The sequence below is a fragment of the Rhinatrema bivittatum genome, chromosome 2 (genome assembly GCF_901001135.1).
Source record: "Rhinatrema bivittatum chromosome 2, aRhiBiv1.1, whole genome shotgun sequence".
Taxonomy (NCBI): domain Eukaryota; kingdom Metazoa; phylum Chordata; class Amphibia; order Gymnophiona; family Rhinatrematidae; genus Rhinatrema; species Rhinatrema bivittatum.
This window is the reverse complement of record NC_042616.1, coordinates 13,738,604-13,761,921: the sequence shown is the minus strand read 5'-3', so window position 1 is coordinate 13,761,921 and position 23,318 is coordinate 13,738,604. Positions and strand designations below refer to the sequence as shown.

At 44.5% G+C, this 23,318-nt stretch overlaps 1 protein-coding gene across 1 annotated transcript in view; it reads right to left on the bottom strand.

The window, feature by feature from the left end:
• Positions 1–13,377, bottom strand: part of LOC115086235 (acid-sensing ion channel 1C-like) — a 132,566-nt gene extending 119,189 nt beyond the window's left edge. Inside the window, exon 1 of the mRNA XM_029592695.1 lies at positions 12,704–13,377. Coding sequence (XP_029448555.1) covers positions 12,704–13,377 — 674 coding nt within the window. The remainder of the gene's footprint in view (positions 1–12,703) is intronic.
• Positions 13,378–23,318: the final 9,941 nt, after the last annotated feature.

Below are 23,318 nucleotides of genomic sequence, written 5' to 3'. Positions count from 1 at the left end.
TCTAGCTTCAGAACTTGGATGGCGAGAGGATAGCCTATGGAGTATTTATTTAGAAGGATTATCGTCCAGAGTCAAAGATGAATTAGCAGCTCGAGATCGTCCAGAGAATTTGGAGGAGTTAATAGATCTTACTGGACGTATCGATCGTCGAATACAACAGAGAGCTCGAGAGACTAGAGCTTTTCGGAGACCAGTGACTTTAGCACCATCTTTCTCTTGTCCTCTAGCCCCACCTTCGGAAGTTTCAAATATTCGGGTAGAGGAACCGATGCAGATTGGACATACTCCACTTACTTCCGAGGAGAGAAGACGTCGCCGTTCTTTGGGATTATGTTTATATTGTGGAGGGAAGGGCCATATGCTTGCTCAATGTAAAAAATTACCGGGAAACTCCCAAGTCTAGGAATCTCCAGGGAGCTGATCCTAGGCTGTTCTACTTCTGTTCCCCTATTTACTGTGCCTGTGACTTTGGAGTATGCTGGAGTGTCTTTTTCAACATCAGCTTTCGTTGATTCTGGTTCTGGAGGAAATTTTATTCTGGTAGACGTGATTAAAAAGTTACAATTACCCACTCAACCTAATACACCACCTTTGCGAATTTCTTCTATTCACGGAACTCAGCTTCCAGGTATTATTGAGAGAAAGACGGTTCCCATAAAGTTATGTACTGAGTATTACACAAGGAAGAAATTTCTTTTTATATATTAAATAAATCTATCCATCCTATCGTATTAGGATTACCATGGTTACAAAAACATTCTCCAATTATTTCATGGGATGGATTACAAATAACAGCTTGGGGAAAGAATTGTTTCAGCACGTGTTTACAAAAAATACCAAAGTCTACTATTTGTATTCCAGATCACATTATTCCAAACCTTCCGTTATCTTCAACTTCCTGGACATTACCTATACAATACATAGACTATTCTGATGTTTTTTCAAAAGAAAAAGCTGATTTACTGCCAGAACATAGAATATTTGATTGTGCGATAAATCTTCTTCCTGGTGCTATTCCTCCACGAGGTAGAGTGTACCCATTATCTCTACCAGAGACTCAAGCAATGTCAAAGTACATCCAAGAAAATTTAGAGAAAGGCTTTATCCGTCCTTCGACTTCTCCCGCAGGAGCGGGATTTTTCTTTGTTGCTAAGAAAGATGGAACTCTTAGACCTTGTATAGATTATCGTGGTCTAAATGCTATTACACAAAGAGATCGTTACCCTTTACCTTTGATTCCTGAATTATTGAATCGATTGCAAGGAGCTAAAATATTTACTAAACTCAATCTAAGAGGCGCTTATAATTTAGTAAGGATAAAGCCAGGAGATGAGTGGAAAACTGCATTTAACACCCGTGATGGCCACTATGAATATTTAGTTATGCCTTTTGGTTTATGCAATGCTCCAGCTGTTTTTCAAAATCTCATGAATGAAATATTCAGGGACATGCTAAATTCTTCTGTTATAGTTTATTTGGATGATGTTCTCATTTATTCAAAAGATATCAATTCTCATCGACAACAAGTTTGACAGGTGTTACAAAGACTTAGAGATAATCATTTATTTGCTAAGTTGGAAAAATGCCTTTTTGAACAGGAATCTTTACCATTTTTGGGCTATATAGTTTCTGTTACAGGATTTCATATGGATCCAGAAAAAGTTTCAGCCATTCATGATTGGCCACAACCAGTAGGAATTAAAGCATTACAACGCTTTCTGGGATTTGCTAATTTTTATCGGAATTTCATTCCTAATTATTCCAGGAAGGTTGCTCCCCTTACAGCGCTAACTAAAAAAGGAGCCAATGCAAAGGAATGGCCTCCGGAAGCTATAAAAGCTTTTCAAGAATTAAAGCAAGCATTTTTGATTGATAGTTGTCTGTATCATCCAGATCCATCTCGACCATTCATTGTGGAGGTTGATGCCTCTGATACAGCAGTAGGAGCTGTTCTTAGTCAAATTTCAAATAAGGGAGTACTTTTACCTTGCTCATATTTCTCACGGAAATTCTCCTCTGCAGAAAGAAATTATGGAATTGGGGACAAGGAGTTATTAGCAATTAAAATGGCTTTTGAGGAATGGCGTCAGTGGCTGGAGGGAGCTTTACTTCCAGTGGTGGTTTACACTGATCATAAAAATCTGGAATATTTAAGTAAAGCACAACGTTTAAATCCAAGACAAGCTCAATGGTCTCTATTTTTTAATCGTTTTAATTTTTCTTTAAGATACAGACCAGCTTCAAAGAATATTCGTGCAGATGCTCTTTCACGAATCAATGAGGTTGAAGATACCATCATACAACCTCAATATATCATTGATCCAGCCAATATTGTTATGGCAAATACTAATTTATCATCTGAGGGTAAAACAGTGGTGCCAACTCGTTTACGGAGACAAGTACTTTCTTGGGCTCATGACTCCCTGACTGCTGGACATCCTGGTAGAGTACGAACTTTGGAACTTTTATCTCGTTTCTATTGGTGGCCAAATGTTAATAGCGATGTAAGGAAATATGTGGATTCTTGTCCTACATGCGCTAAACATAAACCTTTGTCTGGTCGGCCATGGGGACTATTACAACCTTTACCCATTCCGGTTGAACCGTGGACTCATTTATCTACAGATTTTATTGTGGATTTACCTCCTTCGGAAGGAAAACAAGTAATATGGGTAACAGTAGATAGGTTTTCAAAGATGGCTCACTTTGTAGCACTTAAAAAACTTCCTTCAGCACCCGAATTGGCACAATTATTCACTGAACATATTTTTAAATTTCATGGATTACCTCAACATATAACTTCTGATCGAGGTACACAATTTACAGCTAAATTTTGGAGATCGCTTTGCAAAAAATTCGATATTCAACTGGATTTCACTACAGCTTTCCATCTCCAAGGAAATGGACAAGCAGAACGTACTAACAGGTCATTGAAGACTTTTTTACGACTTTTTATTGGAGATAAATAAGATAATTGGACGACTTTACTTCCATGGGCAGAATTTTCATATAACTTTCACATTCATTCTGCTACAGGAAATTCCCCATTTCAATTAGTCTTTGGAAAACAACCAAAACCTCCTTTGCCAATTCCAACGTCTGTACCATCTCCAGCAGCTCAACTTACAGCTCAACAACTTCGATCATTGTGGGATTCAACACAAATTAACTTAACGAAAGCAGCAAATATGGCAAAGAAAGCTGCAGACAAACATAGACGAGCAGCTCCTATCTTTAAAACTGGAGATCGAGTGTGGCTTAGCACTCGACATATTCGTCTTAAAGTTCCTTCTAAGCATATGGCTCCGAAGTACATTGGACCCTTTGTAATTACTGAAAGGATAGGTATACTTTCTTATCGTCTAAGACTACCATCAAATTTCCGAATTCATAATGTTTTTCATGTTTCGTTACTTAAACCAGTAATTCTTTCAAGATTTCATCCAGCTCCCTCTGAACCAGTGAATACAACTGCTGATGCAGATCTTATTTACCAAGTTCAGGATATCCTTGATGTACATTTTCATCATCGTCGATGGGAATACTTGATTTCATGGGAAGGTTTTGGTCCGGAGGAGAATACATGGGAACCAGCATCAAACATTTTGGACAAATCTCTTTTAAGACAATTTCATGAAGATAATCCTACTAAACCCAGACCTTCTGGGAGGGGGCGTAAGAGGGGGAGTACTGTTAAGACTTCATTACCTCTCTCCGTGTGTCGGGGGTTGGGCTGGGCTGCCTCGGGGCTTGCGGTGTGTCGGTCTCCAGTTCAGCCTGATCGGGACCGACGTCGCAGGCCTTGCCCGTGCGCGCACATCGGTGACATCATCACGCGTGTGTTCGAATGCCAAGGGGGGTTTGGTGGTGATTGGTGCAGGGAGTCAGCGTGGGACAGAGAGCATTCCTCAGCTGTTAAAGTTAACAGCTGAGGAATATAAACAGTGTGGCTGAGTGTTCTGGTTGCCTTGGCAACGATCATCAATGGAGAAAGACTGGTATTTATTGATCTCCCGTCTGTTGCCTTTGTTATTTTTAATTATTTTAATGCTAGTTAATTTTTTAATTCTGAATGTTTAGAGTGTTTATTTACTAATTACTTCATTAATTAGTAATTTGTGTATTTAAATACACTTCTGTTCTGAGGCTAGCATTTGCTGTGACTACAGATCTCCGTTTGTTTTTTGAATGTACTTTGTTCTGAAGTTAATATTTTTATGTGACAGCTACAGACTTCAGTCAGATTTTGTTTTGTTTTTTAATCTTTTGCCTCATCTGACTGTCCTGGTTGAACTTCCTATTTCAGTGAAATTAAAGTCATTTTTAATTGAATTGTTTCCTGTTTTAAACCACCTATCAGCTGATAAATTCCTACTGATTAGCTGAACTAAGGATCCACTAAATAATTATAACACTGTGTTTCTATTTGCCCTTCATATCTCTGTCTTTGTTGTACAAACTGAGCTGCAGACATTATTTTTTGTTTTATTTGTTAGTTCACTGAGGTGCTGGGATCATTGGGAACATTATCCAAATTGCAGCTGACCTCTGCATTATATATATACATAGTAAGCCTATCCCCCACATCAGAAAACAAATTTAATTCTGCTGCAATGGAAGGACCCCACAGACATTTCCCACATGCTGCTGCAATTTCTAGAAGGGAATTTATCTTGGTTTGTAATTTTCATTTTGGCACAAGATATTTCTTACTGTTCTCTTCACCCTAACCATTTGACACCTTTCAAGACCACATCAAGTCAAATTTAAAATGCACAAAATTCTGTTCCCAATATTTTTTCTTATATACTACCTTTGTGTTGCAGACTACGTAAATTATGACCTTGTCAAATCCAAACTATGATGCATATTGTTTTCATCATGTCCCAGATAATGCACCAAAAATGTAAGCTGAGGGCCCTAGGGGACCATCTCCCCCAGTCCAGGCCCCACTTTATTGGATCTAAAATGATGAGGAAACAATAATGGAGTCATGTAAGGTTTATTATACAAGGTTACCACATTCATTGTTTACCCTATGAAGCTGGCCAGATAGGCCTAAACAGAAATAATAACCCCCATCTAAGTATTACCTGAAGTTCATTTGTTTCAGAAGTTCTTGGCAATTTAGGAAGTCTTTAGCAAGGTGTGCCTCTGTGCTGCTGGGGCTTTCTTTGGTTCTCAGCATTTCTTATTGCTTATGATCTTCTTGATCTTCTTGGTGTTCCTGATCTTCCTGGTTGTTTTTCTGGTTTGAGCTGCTGTGCTGGTGGTTTTATATGTGGTCATCATTCGTATCTAGCTCATGACAGGCAACCTTTTTGGTTGCTAGGCAGTTCTGGCCAGCTCTGGTAAGACGGTATATAAATACTTTAACTAACTAAATAAATCTTATGGTCACAACTTCTTGATACGTGATTGGTTGGTCTGACTCCAGGGGATACCTCTCTATGTCAGAATACATTGTGAATATCTCATTGGCTCAGTTCAGTGCCAGTGCAAAAGGTACTTTCCAGACATTGTGCTGAGTTCTGCCTATTTTCAGGTCCTAGGTCAGCACCTATTTCTGTTCACATTCTGCTTTCTTGAGTATGACATTCTAAAATTAACTGAACTGAACTTACATCTGCCTCATTTATTCCCCCCCCCCCCCCGACTCAACCCTCACTCATTTGCGATTTTGTAAGATTCTGCAAGATAATAGAGTGCAAGTATTGAAGATGACAAAAACTGAATTGGCTTAAGAGCAATATCCTATAAACAGTCTGCTTTGATTTGACAGGAAAGGCAGTATAACAAATTATTAAACTAAACTATTATTAAACTGACCATGCTTTTATGGCTATCAGCTGGGATAGGACTTTAGCAATGTGCATAGAATAACTGGGCTAAACAGATGGGCCGGTTGTTTTTCTTTGCTGTCTTTTACCATGTTAGAGAGTTTCTCAACTCTGTTCCTTCTGTCTTGACACTGCCTTTCCTCTACAAAGCAATTATTTGCAATTAAAGGTGCACACCTCTTCTTCAAGCCAGGCCACAATTTCAGACATTTTTTTTCCCATGTTATCCTTCAGCTATTTGCTTAGTGTCAATGTCCTGCCTATGCCAGGTTCTTATGGCCTGGATTGGCCGTATGGCCGGCGCCATTTTGTACGGCAAAACGATTCAAGTGCAGGAGGTTGTTCCCGGACCCCCGCTGGACTTTTGGCAAGTCTTGTGGGGGTCAGGAGGCCCCCCCAAGCTGGCCAAAAGTCCCTGGGGGTCCAGCGGGGGTCCGGGAGTGATCTCCTATGCTCCTGACGTCGGGGGACAAAAAACAAAATGGCGCCGGCGCTACCTTTGCCCTGTCATATGACAGGGCAAAGGTAGCGCCGGCGCCATTTCTACAACGCACCGGAGGCCCGAGAGTAAAAGATCACACCGGGACACCCCCCCCCACTGGACCCCAGATAATTTAAGGCATTTTGGGGGGGGTTCGGGAGGGTGGGGGATTTATTTTAAAGGGTCGGGGTGGGTTTTAGGGTTGTTTTAGTGTGCCGGTTTTCCCGCCCTCCCCCTTCCCCCGATTTACGATTTTTGACGATAAATCGGGGGAATTCCTATTAAATATCGCCTCTAACGATTTTTGACGATTTAAAATATATCGGACGCTATTTTAAATCGTCAAAAAACGATTCACATCCCTACAATATTGCTACTTAGTCAGATTAGTTATCCAGCTAAGTAGCACTGCCCCGATCCACCCAGTGCTCACCCACAAGTTATCCAGCTAGCCAGATAAGTGACTTATCAAGCTATCTAGTGTCCGCTGATTACAACTGGATATTCAATTGCCGCTAGATAGTTGCATAAGTCCTACATATATGGCTATCTGGTGTTTGAATATTGGGCTCCTTTTTAAATCAGGAGTAAAGTTGTGCACACAGCAATATACCCCAGAGGTGGTTGCTTGCATTTTTCTTCGGGCTGGTAATCTCTTGAGTAAGCAGCATGATGTAGGAAGCCTTACATCACATCACACTGGGCATGCCCAACATTTTCCATTTCCACTTAAATTCTTTTTTTTTTTTTTTTAATTCTTTATTTATACAATTTTTAAACAATACAGACAGCAATATCCGCTTGCCATTTGAAACAGGTACAAGAAATAAGTAAAGTAAAACAAGAGATAGTAATTATTTTACCACTCTACATAGACAGTATTATCCCTGTTATAAAGAAAATAGAACCATTGCGTGTTAATAATGTGAGCAAAATAAAGTAAATTATTGTAAGAAATATTTGTGGTTCCTGTTTTTATAATAATTTAACTCGGACAGGGTACAGTAACAGGTAATCTGGCATCAAGAAACTTACGTAACTCTAAAGGTTCAAAGAACACAAACCTTTCCTGCTGGTATTTTACCACACACTTACTGGGATAGTATAACATATGCTGAGCACCAATGGAATTTAATTCAGGATTCATTTGAAGGAAATGCTTTCTACGTAACTGAGTCGTCCTGGTTATATCAGGATATGTCCAAATTTTTTGATTTAAATATAATTTTTCCCTATTTATTAATGCAAGTTTTAATATCTTATCTCTATCTCCACTATTCTGAAATTTCACACACAATGTGCCTCAATATTCTACTTGTTCAGTCATTGACTGTTCCAAAAAAGCCGTCAAATTGCCTGCTTCTAATTGTTGCACATTATGTTGACTTGCTTCATTTTTCTTTTCCCCCATTACAACAAAGAAGATTTTTTCAATAATTGGAATTTCACCTATTTTTAAATTCAAATTTTCCATAAGATATTGTTTATACTGCTCATAAGGAGAAATTAACTTCACTTTAGGGAAGTTTAATATTCTCAGATTATTATACCTCAAGAGGTTTTCAATATTCTCTATTTTCTTTGTATTTATGGGGTCTCCCTGTATCAAACTGGTCTGAATTTTCTCCACTTGTTCTAATTTTGTAGAGATACTGACTAGTTTCTCCTCATGTTGTACCACTAAAGGTTCAACTTTAGATATCTGATCTTTTGTTCCATTGACAGATGCATTTAAGGACAAAATTAATACTTTTAAATCAGTTAGGGTGGACCAAATAGTCTCTAGCGTTATCGGGTGTGACTGTGAGCCTAAGGAGTTATTTAAACTTACTGATCCTAAAGGGCAGAGTCTACTTCTCTCCTCCAAATCCTCTGCCCTCCCTTCCGTCGCTAATGATGGTAAAATTGTGAGGGGTTCCTTTATACTCCCCCCACTTTTAGGCCTCGCACCTTCTCTCTCCGTTTCCCCTCCATTAGAGGTAGATTCACTCAACCCAATAGGTAGAGAACCACCTCCCAAAAACGGAGTTTGTGCAAGGCTAGGCGGTGGAGGGGTCACGGGTTCTCCAGGGCTCAATGAGATGTTAAAATCCAGAGGTGATCGTATTTGCTCTATACTTTCACCAACTCCTGGCGTCTCTCCTGGATATATGGAACCTTAAATTCTTTAGTTGGATTCTCAGGCTACAAGGAGCCATCCTCATCACACAGCATGCTCTGTCGGCCTTGGGTGGTAAAAAATTATTTTGCAGAATGGACATTGACGATGGTGGGGCAGGAGAGATGTGAGGTCAGAGTGAGGTCTGGGGAACACAGAGAATGGAGGGGATTAAAGGTGGGGCAATGGGATGCAGGTCTTGAAAAGGAAAATTGGTTCTTACCTGCTAATTTTTGTTCCTGTAGTACCAAGGATCAGTCCAGATCGCTGGGTTGTGTCTCCCTTCCAGCAGAGGGAATCAGAGAAAAAAAAAACTGAAAAGGCACCCCTCTTAACCTAGTGTGCCACTTGCGATCCCTCAGTATATATGATATCAAAGCAGAATAACCAATAAAGGAGAACAAATCCCCAAACATAACAACCAGTACCGCCGCATAACATATCAATCAAGAAGATTTGCACTCACCTTTCATGACAGGAATCACATCAACCCGGGTTGATGGGATTCCTGTCATGAAAGTCGGTATAAAAAATAAATAAATAAATAAATAAAATAAAATAAGATTCCTTCCCATGCCTGTAAAGAACTCTGCCGAGGTAAGAACAAGGAAGAAAACATACAGAAAAAACGGACTCTCCAAAAAACCCAAGGGCGGGAGTCTGGACTGATCCTTAGTACTACAGAAACGAAAATTAGCAGGTAAGAACCAATTTTCCTTTCCCTGTACATACCAGGATCAGTCCAGACCGCTGGGATGTACCAGAGCTGCCCTAATTGGGGTGGGATCTGGAGAGTCCCGCACAAAGTACACTGCTACCAAAACAGTCGACCTCCGGATCCTGGACGTCCACACGATAATGTTTCGCAAAAGTATGCAAGGATTTCCAGGCAGCTGCTCTACAAATCTCCTGCGGCGAGACCGACTGGCTCTCCGCCCAAGAGGCCGCTTGAGACCTGGTAGAGTGCGCCTTCAAGCCGTGTGGTATGGCACACCCAGCGCAAAGATAAGTGGAGGAAATGGCCTCCTTCAACCACCTAGCAACCGTAGCTTTGGATGCCTTTTGTCCCCGTCTAGGACCAGTCAATAAGACAAACAAATTATCCGATAATCGAAAAGCATTAGTCACCTCTAGATAGCGAAGGAGAACCAGGCGCACATCCAACTTATGCAGATCTTTATCTGTCGCAGAAGTCGGATCCAAATTCAGGAAGGCCGGTAACTCTACCGTCTGATTGACATGAAAAGCCAATACCACCTTGGGCAAGAAGGAGGGAACGGTCCGCAGTGAAACTCCGGAATCCGAAATACGAAGATACGGATCCTGACACGACAAAGCTTGAAGCTCTGAAATTCGCCATGCGGAGGTAATGGCTTCCAAAAAAACAGTCTTGAGTGTCAAATCCTTCAACGTAGCCCGCCGGAGGGGTTCAAGAGGAAGTCCACATAAGCCCTTAAGAACTAAATTCAAGTTCCAGGCAGGACAAATTTGTCATACCGGCGGGTGCAAATGCTTGGCCCCCTTCAAAAAACGGGACACATCCGGATGAGCTGCCAGCGAAAAGCCATCAATCTTGCCCCGCAGGCAACCCAGTGCTGCGACCTGCACCCGGAGAGAACTGCAAGCTAGACCTTTATTCAATCCCTCCTGCAGGGAGGATAGGATGTGTGCCACCAAAGTCAGACGTGGGGGGACGTTCAAACCTTAGCACCAAGAGTCGAAAACTCTCCAAACACGAATATAGGCCAACGACGTGACGATTTCCGTGCTTGCAAGAGGGTAGAAATAACCGAATCTGAATATTTCCTCTTTCTCAATTGCCTCCTCTTATAAGCCAGGCCGCTAGACAAAAGCGATCTGCTCGATCTAAAAATACTGGACCTTGTCGAAGAAGATTCGGAAGGTGGGTGAGACGCACCGGACCGTTGATCGCCAACGAGATCAGATCCGCAAACCACGGCTTTCGGGGCCACTCTGGGGCTACCAGAATGACAGACCCCACGTGGTTCTCTATCAGACGCACGATCTTGCCCACTAGTGGCCAAGGCAGAAACACATACAGTAGTACGCCGCAAGGCCACGGAAGGACAAGAGCATCCACTCCTTCCGACCCGTGATCTCTCCGATGACTGAAAAACCGGGGCGCCTTTGCATTTGTCCGAATTGCCATCAGGTCGAGGTGTGGAAGCCTCCAACGACGAGTGATCAGTCAGAAAGCTGCATCAGACAGTTCCCACTCGCCAGGATCTAGATGCTGGCGACTGAGAAAGTCTGCCTGCACATTGTCCACCCCGGCTATGTGCGAGGTCGCCAACCGGACCAGATGTCGCTCTGCCCATGTCATGAGCCTTTCAGCCTCCCAGGCCACTGACCGGCTCCTGGTTCCCCCTTGGCGGTTGATGTAAGCTACCTTTGTCGCGTTGTCTGATAAGACTCGCACTGCACACTGAGCTACTAGATGGAGAAAAACACGTAACGCCAGGCGTACCGCCCTGGTTTCCAATCGATTGATTGACCACGTCGCCTGATAACTTGTCCAACAACCCTGAGTGGATTGTGACTGGCAAACTGCTCCCCAACCAGTGAGGCTGGCATCCGTCATGACTATTACCCACAGTGGCTCTTCCAGGGCCATCCCCTGTAACAAGTGGGCTGGAATCAACCACCAATCGAGACTAGACCTGGCTGGTTCCATCAGTGGCAAAGGCAGGCGAAACTCCTCCTATTTCGGATCCCACCGAGAAAGCAATGCGCGTTGTAATGGTCTCATATGCGCCCACTCCCAGGGAACCACTTCCAGAGTAGACGCCATGGAACCAAGTACCTGCAAATAATCCCATACTATGAGCAGGGGTAAGGACCGGAGCCGATGGATCTGCACCACTAACTTGAGCCTCCTCTCCCGAGTGAGGAAGACCTTGCCTACCGAGGTATCGAAGCATGCTCCCAGGAAGTTGAGAACCGAAGATGGTACCAACTGGCTCTTGGCAAAGTTGACCACCCAACCAAGGGACTGGAGCTGGAGTAGAACCTTGCTCACTGCTTCCCGACAGAGGTTCTCCGATTTGGCCCAGATGAGCCAATCATCCAGGTATGGGTGAACCAAGATCCCCTTCTGCCGGAGGGCCACTGCTACAACTACCATTAGCTTGGTGAAGACTCGAGGCGCTGTCGCTAAGCCGAACAGAAGAGCTTGGAACTGATAATGCTCCCCCAGGACCATGAACCGGAGAAACTGCTGATGGCGCTCGCGTATCCCGATGTGAAGATACGCCTCGGTCAGGTCCAAAGATGCCAAATATTCTCCTGAGTGGACGGCCGCAATGACCGACTGTAGAGTCTCCATGCAAAATTGGGGAACCCAAAGTGCTCGGTTGACTGCCTTGAGATCCAATATTGGCCGGAAGGACCCCTCCTTCTTCGGAACTACGAAATAGATGGAGTACCTGTCGGCCCTGCGCTCCTCTGGAGGGACCGGAACAATAGCTCCCAGGGATTTCAAGCGACTCAGGGTTTGCCTGACTACCTCTTGCTTGGCCAGAGAGCCGGCGGGAGAAATCAGAAAAAGATCCCTTAACGGGTGGGCAAAATCCAATTCGTAACCGTGGACGATGATATTGAAGACCCACTGGTCCGACATGATCCTGACCTACTCCTCGAGAAACAGGGAAAGACGACCTCCCACCACTGGAACCAGGGAGAGGGCTGGGACACCTTCATTGGGACTGCTTACCTCTGGTGGCCCCCTGAGAGCCTCCCTCCCGAAATGGCCTCCGACCACGAAAGGAAGTAGGCCAAGACTGAGCCCTCTGAGTCGGTTGTCGGGCGGGAAAGGCGGGCAGCCGCAACTGCCGAAATCTGCGCTGTCCTCGGAAACAGTAACGCGCTGCCCCAAAGGGCCTGGAAGACTTAGGTTTGTCTTCTGGCAATTTATACACCTTATTCTCTCCAAGAGACTTAATAAGGGTGTCAAGCTCCTCACCAAACAACAATTGACCCTTAAAAGGAAGATTGCCCAACTGAGTTTTGGAAGAAACGTCTGCGGACCAGTTCCGGAGCCAGAGAAGCGGTCTAGCCGAAACTGCAGTGGCCATGTTGCGTGAAGATGCCCGCAACAGATCATATAATGCAACCGCTGTGTAAGCTACCGCGGACTCCATCCTATTCGCCTGATCTGTTTCCTCTGGCGGCAACACCTGTGATGTGAGCATTTGCTGGACCCACCCGAGGGTCGCTCGCTGCATGAGGCTACTACGGACCTCCGCCCTAACACAGAGCGCTGACACCTCAAAAATGCACTTGAAGAGGACTTCTAGCCGCCTATCCTGTAAGTCCTTAAGAGCCGTCGCTCCTGTAACAGGAATGGTGGTCCGCTTGGTGACTGCAGTAACCGACGCGTCCACCTTGGGAATCCTGAGGATATCCAAGGCTTCCTCGGGTAAAGGGTAAAGCTTGTCCATCGCCCGCCCCACCCGCAGGGTCACGTCTGGAGATTCCCACTCCCGAGTGACCAACGGCTTAAGAATTGGGTGGAAAGGAAAAGTTTGGGGCAGGGCACGCAGCCCCGAGAGTACTGGTTTCCCCTTAACTGGCTCCGAACTGGGGACTGGTGCCTCCACTTCCAGTTCCTCCAGGACACAGAGGATCAAGGGATCCAACTCCTCCTGGCGAAACAGCCGAGAAACCCGGGGGTTTTCCCCCTCTACAGGAGCGGACTCATCAACACCCCCATCTAGGTTTTGGAGGAGAGGATCCAGAAAAGATGCCAAGGGAGCAGGATCCGGAGCCTCTCCAGGGGCCGAAACGGCATCCAGAGACGTGTCCCGCCGCGCAATCTTCGCGAGAGGGGGCTGCTCATCCTGCTGATGAGCTTCTGCCTCAAAAAAAGCCTTATGCATAAGTAAAATACATTTTGAAGAAAAAACTGACTGGCCCTTTAAGGCAGTGGTCCCCAACCTTTTTTGCACCAGGGGCCGGCTTCAAGCAAGACCATTTTTCCATGGCCCGGCAGGGTGGGGTGGGGCAGGGCTGGGGCTTTGGTCATATGGGGGCGGGGTTATGGAGGGGGTTGGATTTTAATGCATACTTATCATTTAATTATGACATTTATAATGTGAATGTGACAACTCACCATAGGTTCAGAATGAGTGGGAGCACCGGGTGCTGATTGCTGCTACTGGCACTGAAGGCCATTCTGCTGCCTCCTCTATGCAGGCCCTGTGGGCTTCCAGTTCCTCCATGCTGATCTCGTACATTGTGAGATCCGCATAGAGGAAGTGCTACTCTTGCACATTCCCAAAGATTACATGTGTCAATCAGTAAAAAGTAATTAAATTTTTTTTACATTTCCTGTCTTAGTTTTCTAATTGGTTGGTCACAGGCTTTTTTTTTTTCTACCTTCCCTTTCTTATTTTTTGCCAATTCCTTTTATATTGTCTTTTTTTCTATTTCTTTTCTCTCCCTCTGTCTTCTTCCCTCAAACACAGTCAGGTTCTCATTCTCACATGCTCTCTCTCTCACACACACACACACACACAGGCTCTCACTCTCAAATGCTCTCTCTCATACATTCATTCATACACACAGTCTCTCACTGGCACATGCTGTCTGACTCTCACACACACAGGCTCTCTCTCCCACATGCTGTCTTGCTCAAGCACAGGCTCTCACTGTCACATGCTGTCTCTCTCTCACACACAGAAGCTCTCACATGCTTTCTCTGCAAACATTCAGGTTTTCACTCTCACACACAATCTCTCAACTCATCTCATACACACACACATACACACTCTACAGGCCCTCAGCCTCTCTCTCACCTCTGGGCCTCTTCTTTACGGGTCGCCACAGGATGGGCTCTGCAGCAGCCCTGGTCTTCTCGGGCCGTGTTGCTCCTCTTCTGCACGCGGCTGATGCTCCTACTCCTTCCTGCCCATGCAACTCCAGCAACATTTTTCTTCCAGGGCTGCGTGGGCAGGAAGGAGGAGGAGTACCTGCACGTTTAGACGCAACCTTTTTCTTCGGGCCGTGGTGATGTGAGCTCCACCACGGCCCTGCTGATCTTCTTGCTGTGTGTATCCGGCACACAGCACAGCAGTAGTTCACCGCTCAGCCGCCAGTGGGATGAGGTCCACCAGTGGCCAGCGGCGGCTCGGCGCCCCCTAATGCTGTGCTTCCACCAGCCCTGGGCAGTGGGCAGCATCCACCCCACAAAGTGTGCTCTGAGCCGCCGCAGAGCAGAGCACACTGTCAGTATTTAGTGCTGGTCTGAGGCGGCGCCGCGGACTGGCAAAAAAACCCCAACGGCCCGGTCCTGGTCCGCGGACCGGTGGTTGGGGACCCCTGCTTTAAGGGATCCAATAGGTGAGGGGGAGGAGGAGGAGGACCGGGCTCCCTGAGGGGGCAGGCCCCGGATCGCGCAGTCAAACGGGACTCAGACTGGAAGGAGAAATCGGAGAATCCTCTCCCCCAGTCGGCAGGCAGGGATCCGACAAAATGGCTGCCATTCCCACGCGCGCCGGCGACGGACCCGGACGCAATCACTGTTCCGTGCCGCGTGGCAAAATGGGCCCAAAATCACCCCCGGAAAAATCAGGACCGCAGGTTCTGTCAACCCTTCTGCTGAGAGTCAGAGAAAATACTGAGGGATCGCAGGTGGCACACCAGGTTAAGAGGGGTGCTTTTTCAGTTTAATTTCTCTGACTCCCTCTGCTGGAAGGGAGACACAACCCAGCGGTCTGGACTGATCCTGGTACGTACAGGGAAGGAGAGTGGGAGGTGCCTGAATTGTGCTTTGAAAGGTATGGTGAGCTGATGGAGGGATTTGAAACCAGGGGAAACAGGGTGAATGCGATGGAACTGAAAGTTCTGGATTGAGGCGTGGAGCGGGGCCTGTAAGGAGATTACTGTAATTGAGGTGTGAAATGAGGGCACAGAGGAGGGTTGGGAGACATGGAATGGATTTTTAGTATAATCAAGAGGGCAAGGAAAGAACACATAGCCAGGCACTGAACAAGGAAGAATAAGGAAGAGAAACATTGAAAGTAACTCCAAGGAAAGAGACGATGGCCTGGAAATGAGAAGGAAGGAGGGAGGGGACTGATGTAGAGAGGTCGAGATGGGACTGCTGTAGAGCTCAGTTTTGAACAGGTTGAGGTCAAGGGGTCGGTAGGACATCTAGAGGAGAAGTTCAGTCACTTGACCTTGTCTTCAGTTTCAGCGTTCTCATCAGGGTTATTCCTTCCCACCATCTCCAACATTTAAAGAAAAAACCCATCCAAATTCTCATTTCAGCCTTCTACACATCATCTTTACTGCTTCCACTGTCCTCTCCAACAGAAGCAACATCACACGCTCAACACCACCATCAGTATTATAGTAACTCACAGCTCTGCCACACAGATAAACCACCCAAGGACAACAAAACACTACACCAATTCCATTTAAAATCAAAGGTGTTTAGTATTTAATGAAATGATGCATTGTATATCCATCATTCGCAACATACACAGGAAGATAAGCTGCCTTCATATGCTATCACTGTAACAGGTTTTGGACACACTGGCCTAATGATTATATAGGTTATGAGAAAGCAGTGGGCGAAGACTGGTTAGGGGACAGAATACAAGACATTCATGCAATGAGATGAGGTGGGAACACACACGTGGAGAATGGGTCATCACCCAGGGAAAACAATACAATTCTGAGATCACATAACTTCAGCTGAGGTCACATTGTTGTCTGGTTATTAGGGACACCCTGCCTTCCCTCATGATGTTCAGAAATTTTACTGTTGCATATCATAGCCTCCTCTGGGTTTAGACAGGGTACTCTGGCTTCTGCTAGACCAGTATTTCCCAACCTTTTCATGCCCAAGGCATGCCTACCTTATCAGAATTGTGTGGCACACCAACTAGTGTGGAGTAGGATGTGTGGACATGGAGAGGATTCAAATGGCCACAAGAAGAGCCAGGGAAGCTCTTTCTTCCAAATTTGAAAACACAGGGAAAAAAAGGAGCAGAGACACTCATGAACCCCTCACGGTGGACCAACTCCCTATATATACAAGTACAGAAGGGAGATAATGATGTGGTGTAGGCACCTGGGTAGTGACATCCACAGCTCATTTACTGCGCTACTCCCTCAGAATAAGTCATGTCAGGTGTGCTCAGTGCAGGCTCTCCCCATCTCGTTCAGCCTGGGCGTAGGACAGAGGCTGGGAGGACTCAAGAGGAAGAAATGCTGTGTGCACTGTGTGGAGCAGAAAGCAGGGCCCAGCTATCCATGCCCTGCATGCTGCCCATTAATTATCGCACTCCAGAGCTCACGTTGTAGCTAGGAATAGGCATGCATGACTGCATGTATCCTCAGAAAGGAGCTCTTACATGTTTAAGGGCCCTCAGACTGGGAGGAGAAATCGGAGAATCCTCTCCCCCAGTTGGCAGGAGGATCCGATAAAATGGCCGCTGTTCCCGCGCACGCCGGCGACAGACCCGGACGCAATCGCCGTTCCGCGCCGCATGGCAAAATGGGCCCAAAATCACTCCTGACATCACTTGTTGCTGCAAGATGCTGAGAGCAGAACCGAGGTGCTGGACCTGAGCATCAGTCATTAGTGACTTTTCCATGGCACAACTAATCACGTCTGAGGGCACACCAGGATGCCATGGCCTTCAATAGGCTTACACTTAATATTACAACTATGGAAGTGATCATGGTGAGTAGGTTCACATTACATGATATAACGTCTTCATTCAGCTTTGAGGATCGGACTATTATTTTTACCATGCAGGTTTGTAATCTCAGAGTAATCCCTGACTTGAATCTCTCAATTCAGCCTCATATTAAATCCTTAATTCAGACAGCTTTTTATAAGTTACAACTGTTAAGGAGTTAAAGCCCTTTTTGTGCACCCAGGATTTTCATACAGTCTTACAAGCTCTTATCCTAACATATTTACAGTATTGTAATTCAGTTTTTCTCAGCCTCCTGGTGACCACCCTTCATCAAGTCCAAATTGTGCAAAACTCAAATGCACAAATTCTAACTGGCAAGTCAGTTCGGGAGCACATTACATCTGTGCTCAATTCTCTCCACTGGCTACCAATTCAATGGAGAATTAAATACAAGCTGGCTATGACAACTCACAATTTTCTAAGTCAAGATTCCTCGTCCTGGACTATTGCAATGCTGCGTGCTTATAAACCCACTGTTTTAGATCATCTCAGTGGGTTTATTAGAAATACCACTCGCCTCACAGAGACTTGTAACAAGGCCTTTTCTATTGCTGGCGTCATAGTTTGGAATAGCCTCCCTGACTTTATACGATTACTGAAATATATGCAGTCTTTGTGAAAAAAAGTTTCAAAGATCTTTTATTGTCAACAATTATTTTGTTCTGAAAGTAAATGGCTATCAGATATTTGGTGGGATTCTTAATATGTTATGATAATTATTATGTATGATTTTTTATTTTTTGTCTGTATGCATTACTTTCATGCTGTCATGTATGTTTTTGTTTCCTGCTTTGAATATTGGAAAACATGGGCTATAATTTTTTAAAATAAATTAAAGAATTAAACAGTTTATCATTAGTTCAAAAGAAGAGCTGTTCAAAGTTGAGGTTGTACAGCAGTTGTCAACACCAGCAAGGTCCAGGTGTTGAGAAGCAAATTTTCCTGGTTGAAATTTTTTGCTTCTACAACTGATTACCCACTAAGCAAACATCTCCATCTCTAAAACTGATCATGTGCATGTCCAGAAAAGGACTTTGGATAAATGTCTTTACTTCTTTGGAATGAAATCTGAAAGGTACCCTGGATTTACCCAAGGGAAGTCTTGGCTCACAAATCTCCTATATTTTTTTGGAAGGGTCGAATAAACATGAGGATAAAGGTGAACTGGTAGATGTGGTGTGTTTGGATTATCAGAAGGTGTTCGACAAAGTCCCGCATGAGAGACTTCTAAGCAAACTAAAATGTCATGGGAAAAGAGGCAATTTTCCTTTTGTGGATTGCAAGCTGGTTAAAAGACAGGAAACAGAGAGTAGGATTAAATGGTCAGTTTTCACAGTAGAAAAAGGTAAACAGTGGAGTACCTCAGGGATCTTTATTTGGACCGGTGCTTTTTAATACATTTATAAATGATCTGGAAAGGGGTACGACGAGTAAGGGGATCAAATTTGCAGATGATACAAAATTATGCAGAGTAGTTAAATCTCAAGCAGATTGTGATAAGTTGTAGGACTGGAAGATTGGGCATCCAAATGGCAGATGAAATTTAATGTAGACAAGTGCAAGGTGATGCATATAGGGAAAAATAACCTTTGCTGTAGTTACACAATGTTAGGTTCCATATTAGGAGTTACCACTCAGGAAAAAGATCTAGGCGTCATAGTGGATAATACATTGAAATTGTTAGCTTGGTGTGCTGCAGCAGTCAAAAAAGCAAACAGACTGTTAGGAATTATTAGGAAGGGAATGGAGGAATGGTGAATACAATGGAAAATGTCATAATGCCTCTATATCGCTCCATGGTGAGACCGCACCTTGAATTCTGTGTACAATTCTGGTCGCTGCATCTCAAAAAAGATATAGTTGCGATGGAGAAGGTACAAAGAAGGGTGACCAAAATGATAAAGAGGATGGATCAGCTCCCCTATGAGGAAAGGCTAAGGAAGTTGGGGCTGTTCAGTTTGGAGAAGAGATGACTGAGAGGCGATATGACAGAGGTCTACAAAATCATGAAAGGATTTGAACAACTTAATGTAAATCAGTTATTTAATCTTTCAGATAATAAAAGGACAAGGAGGCACTCAATGAAGTTAAGAAGTAGCTCATTTAAAACAAATTGAAGAAAATTCTCTCTCACTCAGCGCATAGTTAAGCTCTAGAATTCATTGCCAGAGGATGTGGATACAGTGGTTAGTGTAACTGGGTTTAAAAAAGGTTTGGATAACTTCCTAGAGGAAAAATCCATAAACTGCTATTAATAAATAACCAATAGTAGCTTGAGAGTTATTTAATGTTTGGGTACATGCCAGGTACTTGTGACTTGGATTGGCCACGGTTGGAAACAGAATACTGGACTTGATAGATCCTTGGTCTGACCCAGTATGGCATATCTTATGTTCTTAATAGATCAGGTCGCAAGGACAGCACTTGGGAGATGAGCCTTGGAAAGTGCAGTGAATGTGTAAAGCCTGGGCACAGTCTGTGGGAAATAAGCCTGGAGAATTGGTTTGGGCATGGGGTGCAGTCACCGGCAGATGGAGCCTGGTCGGTGAACAATGGGAATAATTGTCACTAGCCCACTACCATGCAAGATCCAGACAGTACAGCAGTATCTGTGAACATTGCATCTGCTGTTTGTGGGTTGGCTGCATCCGTGCAAATGCAAGCAAGTATTTGAAAATGCCCTATGCCTGTGTTTTTTCACTCCTTGACCTAACTTTACCTCCTGAAATCTTTTTTTCTCCATCAATAAATATAGCCAACTTGTGAAACATGGCTGCTCTATGTACTCACTCAGTAGGGAAGAGCTTTCAAGCCCTGGGATCTAGCTGAATATCTCCATATTTACTCAGCTAGATCTCATTGAAAACTGTGCTCTGTAGGGGTGCACACCTTGCATTGATTCTGGGCAATATACTTCAATGAATGCCCTGGCAGGTGCACTATGGGGGAAGTTTTGACCACGGGTATTTTTGCATCCAAAGACCTCGTAGGGAATTTTAAAAGAGAAACGTGGGGTTTTTTTTTTTTGAAAATTCACTTACATGAATACCTGATCACAAAAAAAGCCCTCCCCTGGACTTTAGTTACAGAATAGCAGTGTAAGAACCTACATGAAGCTTCATAAGAATCTCCCTCCGGAATGATTAAATCACTAAGATATCATCACTGCCCGAGTTTGGTTCTGAATCCTTCTAATTAAAAATCCCCTGCTGTGCAAAGAATCTACTGTCCATCTCATGCCGTGGCGGTCCTTTCTCCATCAACCCACGGCAAAGGTTCTTTAATCACCTCACTGTTTTCCGATGTTGGAATCCACTGTATGGTCCTGGTTGACTCTGACCTCAGAACTTACTGAGTTGTGTTTGAACCCTTGCACATCTCCTTAGTTGTATTGTATACAGTCAGCTATTTGGTCATTTTACATTGAAATGCTTCAGTAATTAAGATATATGGAAGTTCCGGTCCCCCTGACGCAGCCCTGATGCGAAACACGGCTGTGTCAGGGGTCCATATATTATTTGCACCTTTGAATTTGTACCATTGATGTGACTGTATTTACAATAAGAAGTCTGTTTGTTCATAAGTATTCACCAGTTGCTATTGTATGCCACACATTATTTATATTGTATTTTCTCTACATGTGTGTATTATTTACTCCGCCTGCCCTGTATGCTCTCACCCAATAATTTTTATAGGCAACATATCAAGAAAGCAAATAGAATGCTAGGGATTATTAGGAAGGAATGGAGAATAAAACAGAGAATATCATAATGCCTCTGTATTGTTCCATGGTGTGACCTCATCTTAAGTATTGTGTGAAGTTCTGGTCACATCACAAAAAAGATATAGAATTAGAAAAGGTTCAGAGAAGGGCAACCAAAATGATAAAGGAGATGGAACTATTTCCTCTGAGAAAAGGCTAAAGAGGTTAGGACCCTTCAGCCTGGAGAAGGGACGGCTGAGGGGAGATATGATAGAGGTTTATAAAATAATGAGTGGAATGGAACAAGTAAACGTTAATCAGTTGTTTAGTCTTTCAGTGTACAAGGACTACGGGACACACAATGAACATAAGAACATGCCATACTGGGTCAGACCAAGGGTCCATCCAGCCCAGCATCCTGTTTTCACCAGAGGCCAATCCAGGCTACAAGTGTTATGACCTGGAAGGTGGACCCTTGATCCGAGGTAGTAACACCTAAGTTCCTACCATCGGAAGGCGAGGCAAAACTCAGAAGATCTTGTGAAGTTAAAGAGGGAAATCTGGATGCAGGCGCCTCCTGCAGGTCGTGTGTCCAGATAGCTGGCGCCTCCAGCAGGTCGTATGGTCCAGATGGCTTTCGCCTCCAGCAGGTTGTGTGATCGAGGTGACTGGCCCCTCCAGCAGGTCTTGTACAACTCTAAATCACGCTTGAGCGTAGTCGAAGTTAGTCCAGGGTTCCAGACCAGAGAATACTCCGCAGCCAGTCCAGAGGTCAAGATCAGAGGATATTCCGCAGCCAGTCCAGGGTCAAGATCAGAGGATATTCTGCAGCCAGTCCAGGGTCAAGATCAGAGGATATTCCGCAACTAGTCCAGGGGTCAAATCCAAAGAGAAGTCAGCAGCCAATCCAGAAGTCAATACCAGAGGGAACTCAGCAGCCAGTCCAGGAGTCAAGCATAGGAAGACACTCAGCAGAACAGGAACGGAACCCAGGAACTAACACCAAACTAGAGCCAAGAAGCCAAGACAAGGTCTGAGGTGCAGGCCTTGCCTTAAATAGTCCCCCACAGATGGAGCCTGCAGGAAGGAGCCAATCCCAATTTTCTGTAGTGGCTCCTTTAAAAGATTAGCTTTTGCTGTGCGCGCGGCTCTAGGGAGGTCCGGCGGGGGCGGAGCCAGATGCGAGCAGGAGGACGGCTGACGCCATGTTGGCTGAGCAGCAGGAACCGCCGCTGGATGAACCCGCCGAAGCAGAGTGCGGTCAACGTGAGCAGGGCGGTCTGCTGCGCCGGTGAGTGGCTGGCCCCGGTTGCGGCTTGCTGCCGCTGGTGGCCATGATAACAAGTACCTGGCAAGTACCCAAACACCAAGAAGATCCCATGCTACTGATGCAATTAATAGCAGTGGCTATTCCCTAAGTAAACTTGATTAATAGCAGGTAATGGACTTCTCCTCCAAGAACTTATCCAAACCTTTTTTGAACCTAGCTACACTATCTGCACTAACCACATCCCCTGGCAACAAATTCCAGAGTTTCATTGTGCGTTGAAACTAATAAGAGAAAATATTTTTTTACTGAATGCATAAATAAGCTCTGGAATTTTTTGCCAGAGGATGTGGTGAAAGCTGTTAATGTAACTAGGTTTAAAAAAGATTTGGACAAGCTCCTGGAGGAAAAGACCACAAATCCTTAATAAGGTAGATTTGGGGAAATCCACTGCTTATCCCTGGGTTAAGCAGCTTGGAATCTATACCTCTTGGGATCCTGCCAGGTACTTATGACCTGGATTGCCATGTTAGAAACAGGATACTAGGCTTGATGGAGCTTTGGTCTGACCCGATATGGCAAATCTTATGTTATTAAGGTGCACTTGGAAATGTTGATTCATCAGACCAATGGCACCCAATACAATTGGGACTTTTTCTGTATCTTTGACACATTTTCTTGGTCTCTGCTTGCATCTCTTGGTACTTCAGGATCTTTGCATTCTTTATATAAGCCAGAGAATGTTTGCTGGGTACTGATAACTCTATCAGCAATGCCATTCTTGTTACTCTCTCTTCACCACAATATGAGGTTTTCTAGAGTTGATCCTCCTATAGGTGGGAATAGGAATTTCCCATAGGACCATAACTTCTTTATTCTGTTAGGGTCATACTTCAAGTGATTTTTTGATACACTGATGTTATGTTTTTTCCAATGAATAACCCACAGCATCTTGCTGTACACAGAACTTCGGACATTAGCATGTCACAGCCAGCATAGAGAGGTGCAACCATTTCCAGGTCTGTTCTACACAATCTGTATTTGTTCATGTGGACTTCTCCCAGTTCTGTCAGTAAGGTAAAGAAATACTCCTGGGCTCCCTTTCTTATTCGAAAGCTTTATAGTCTATGTTCCCAA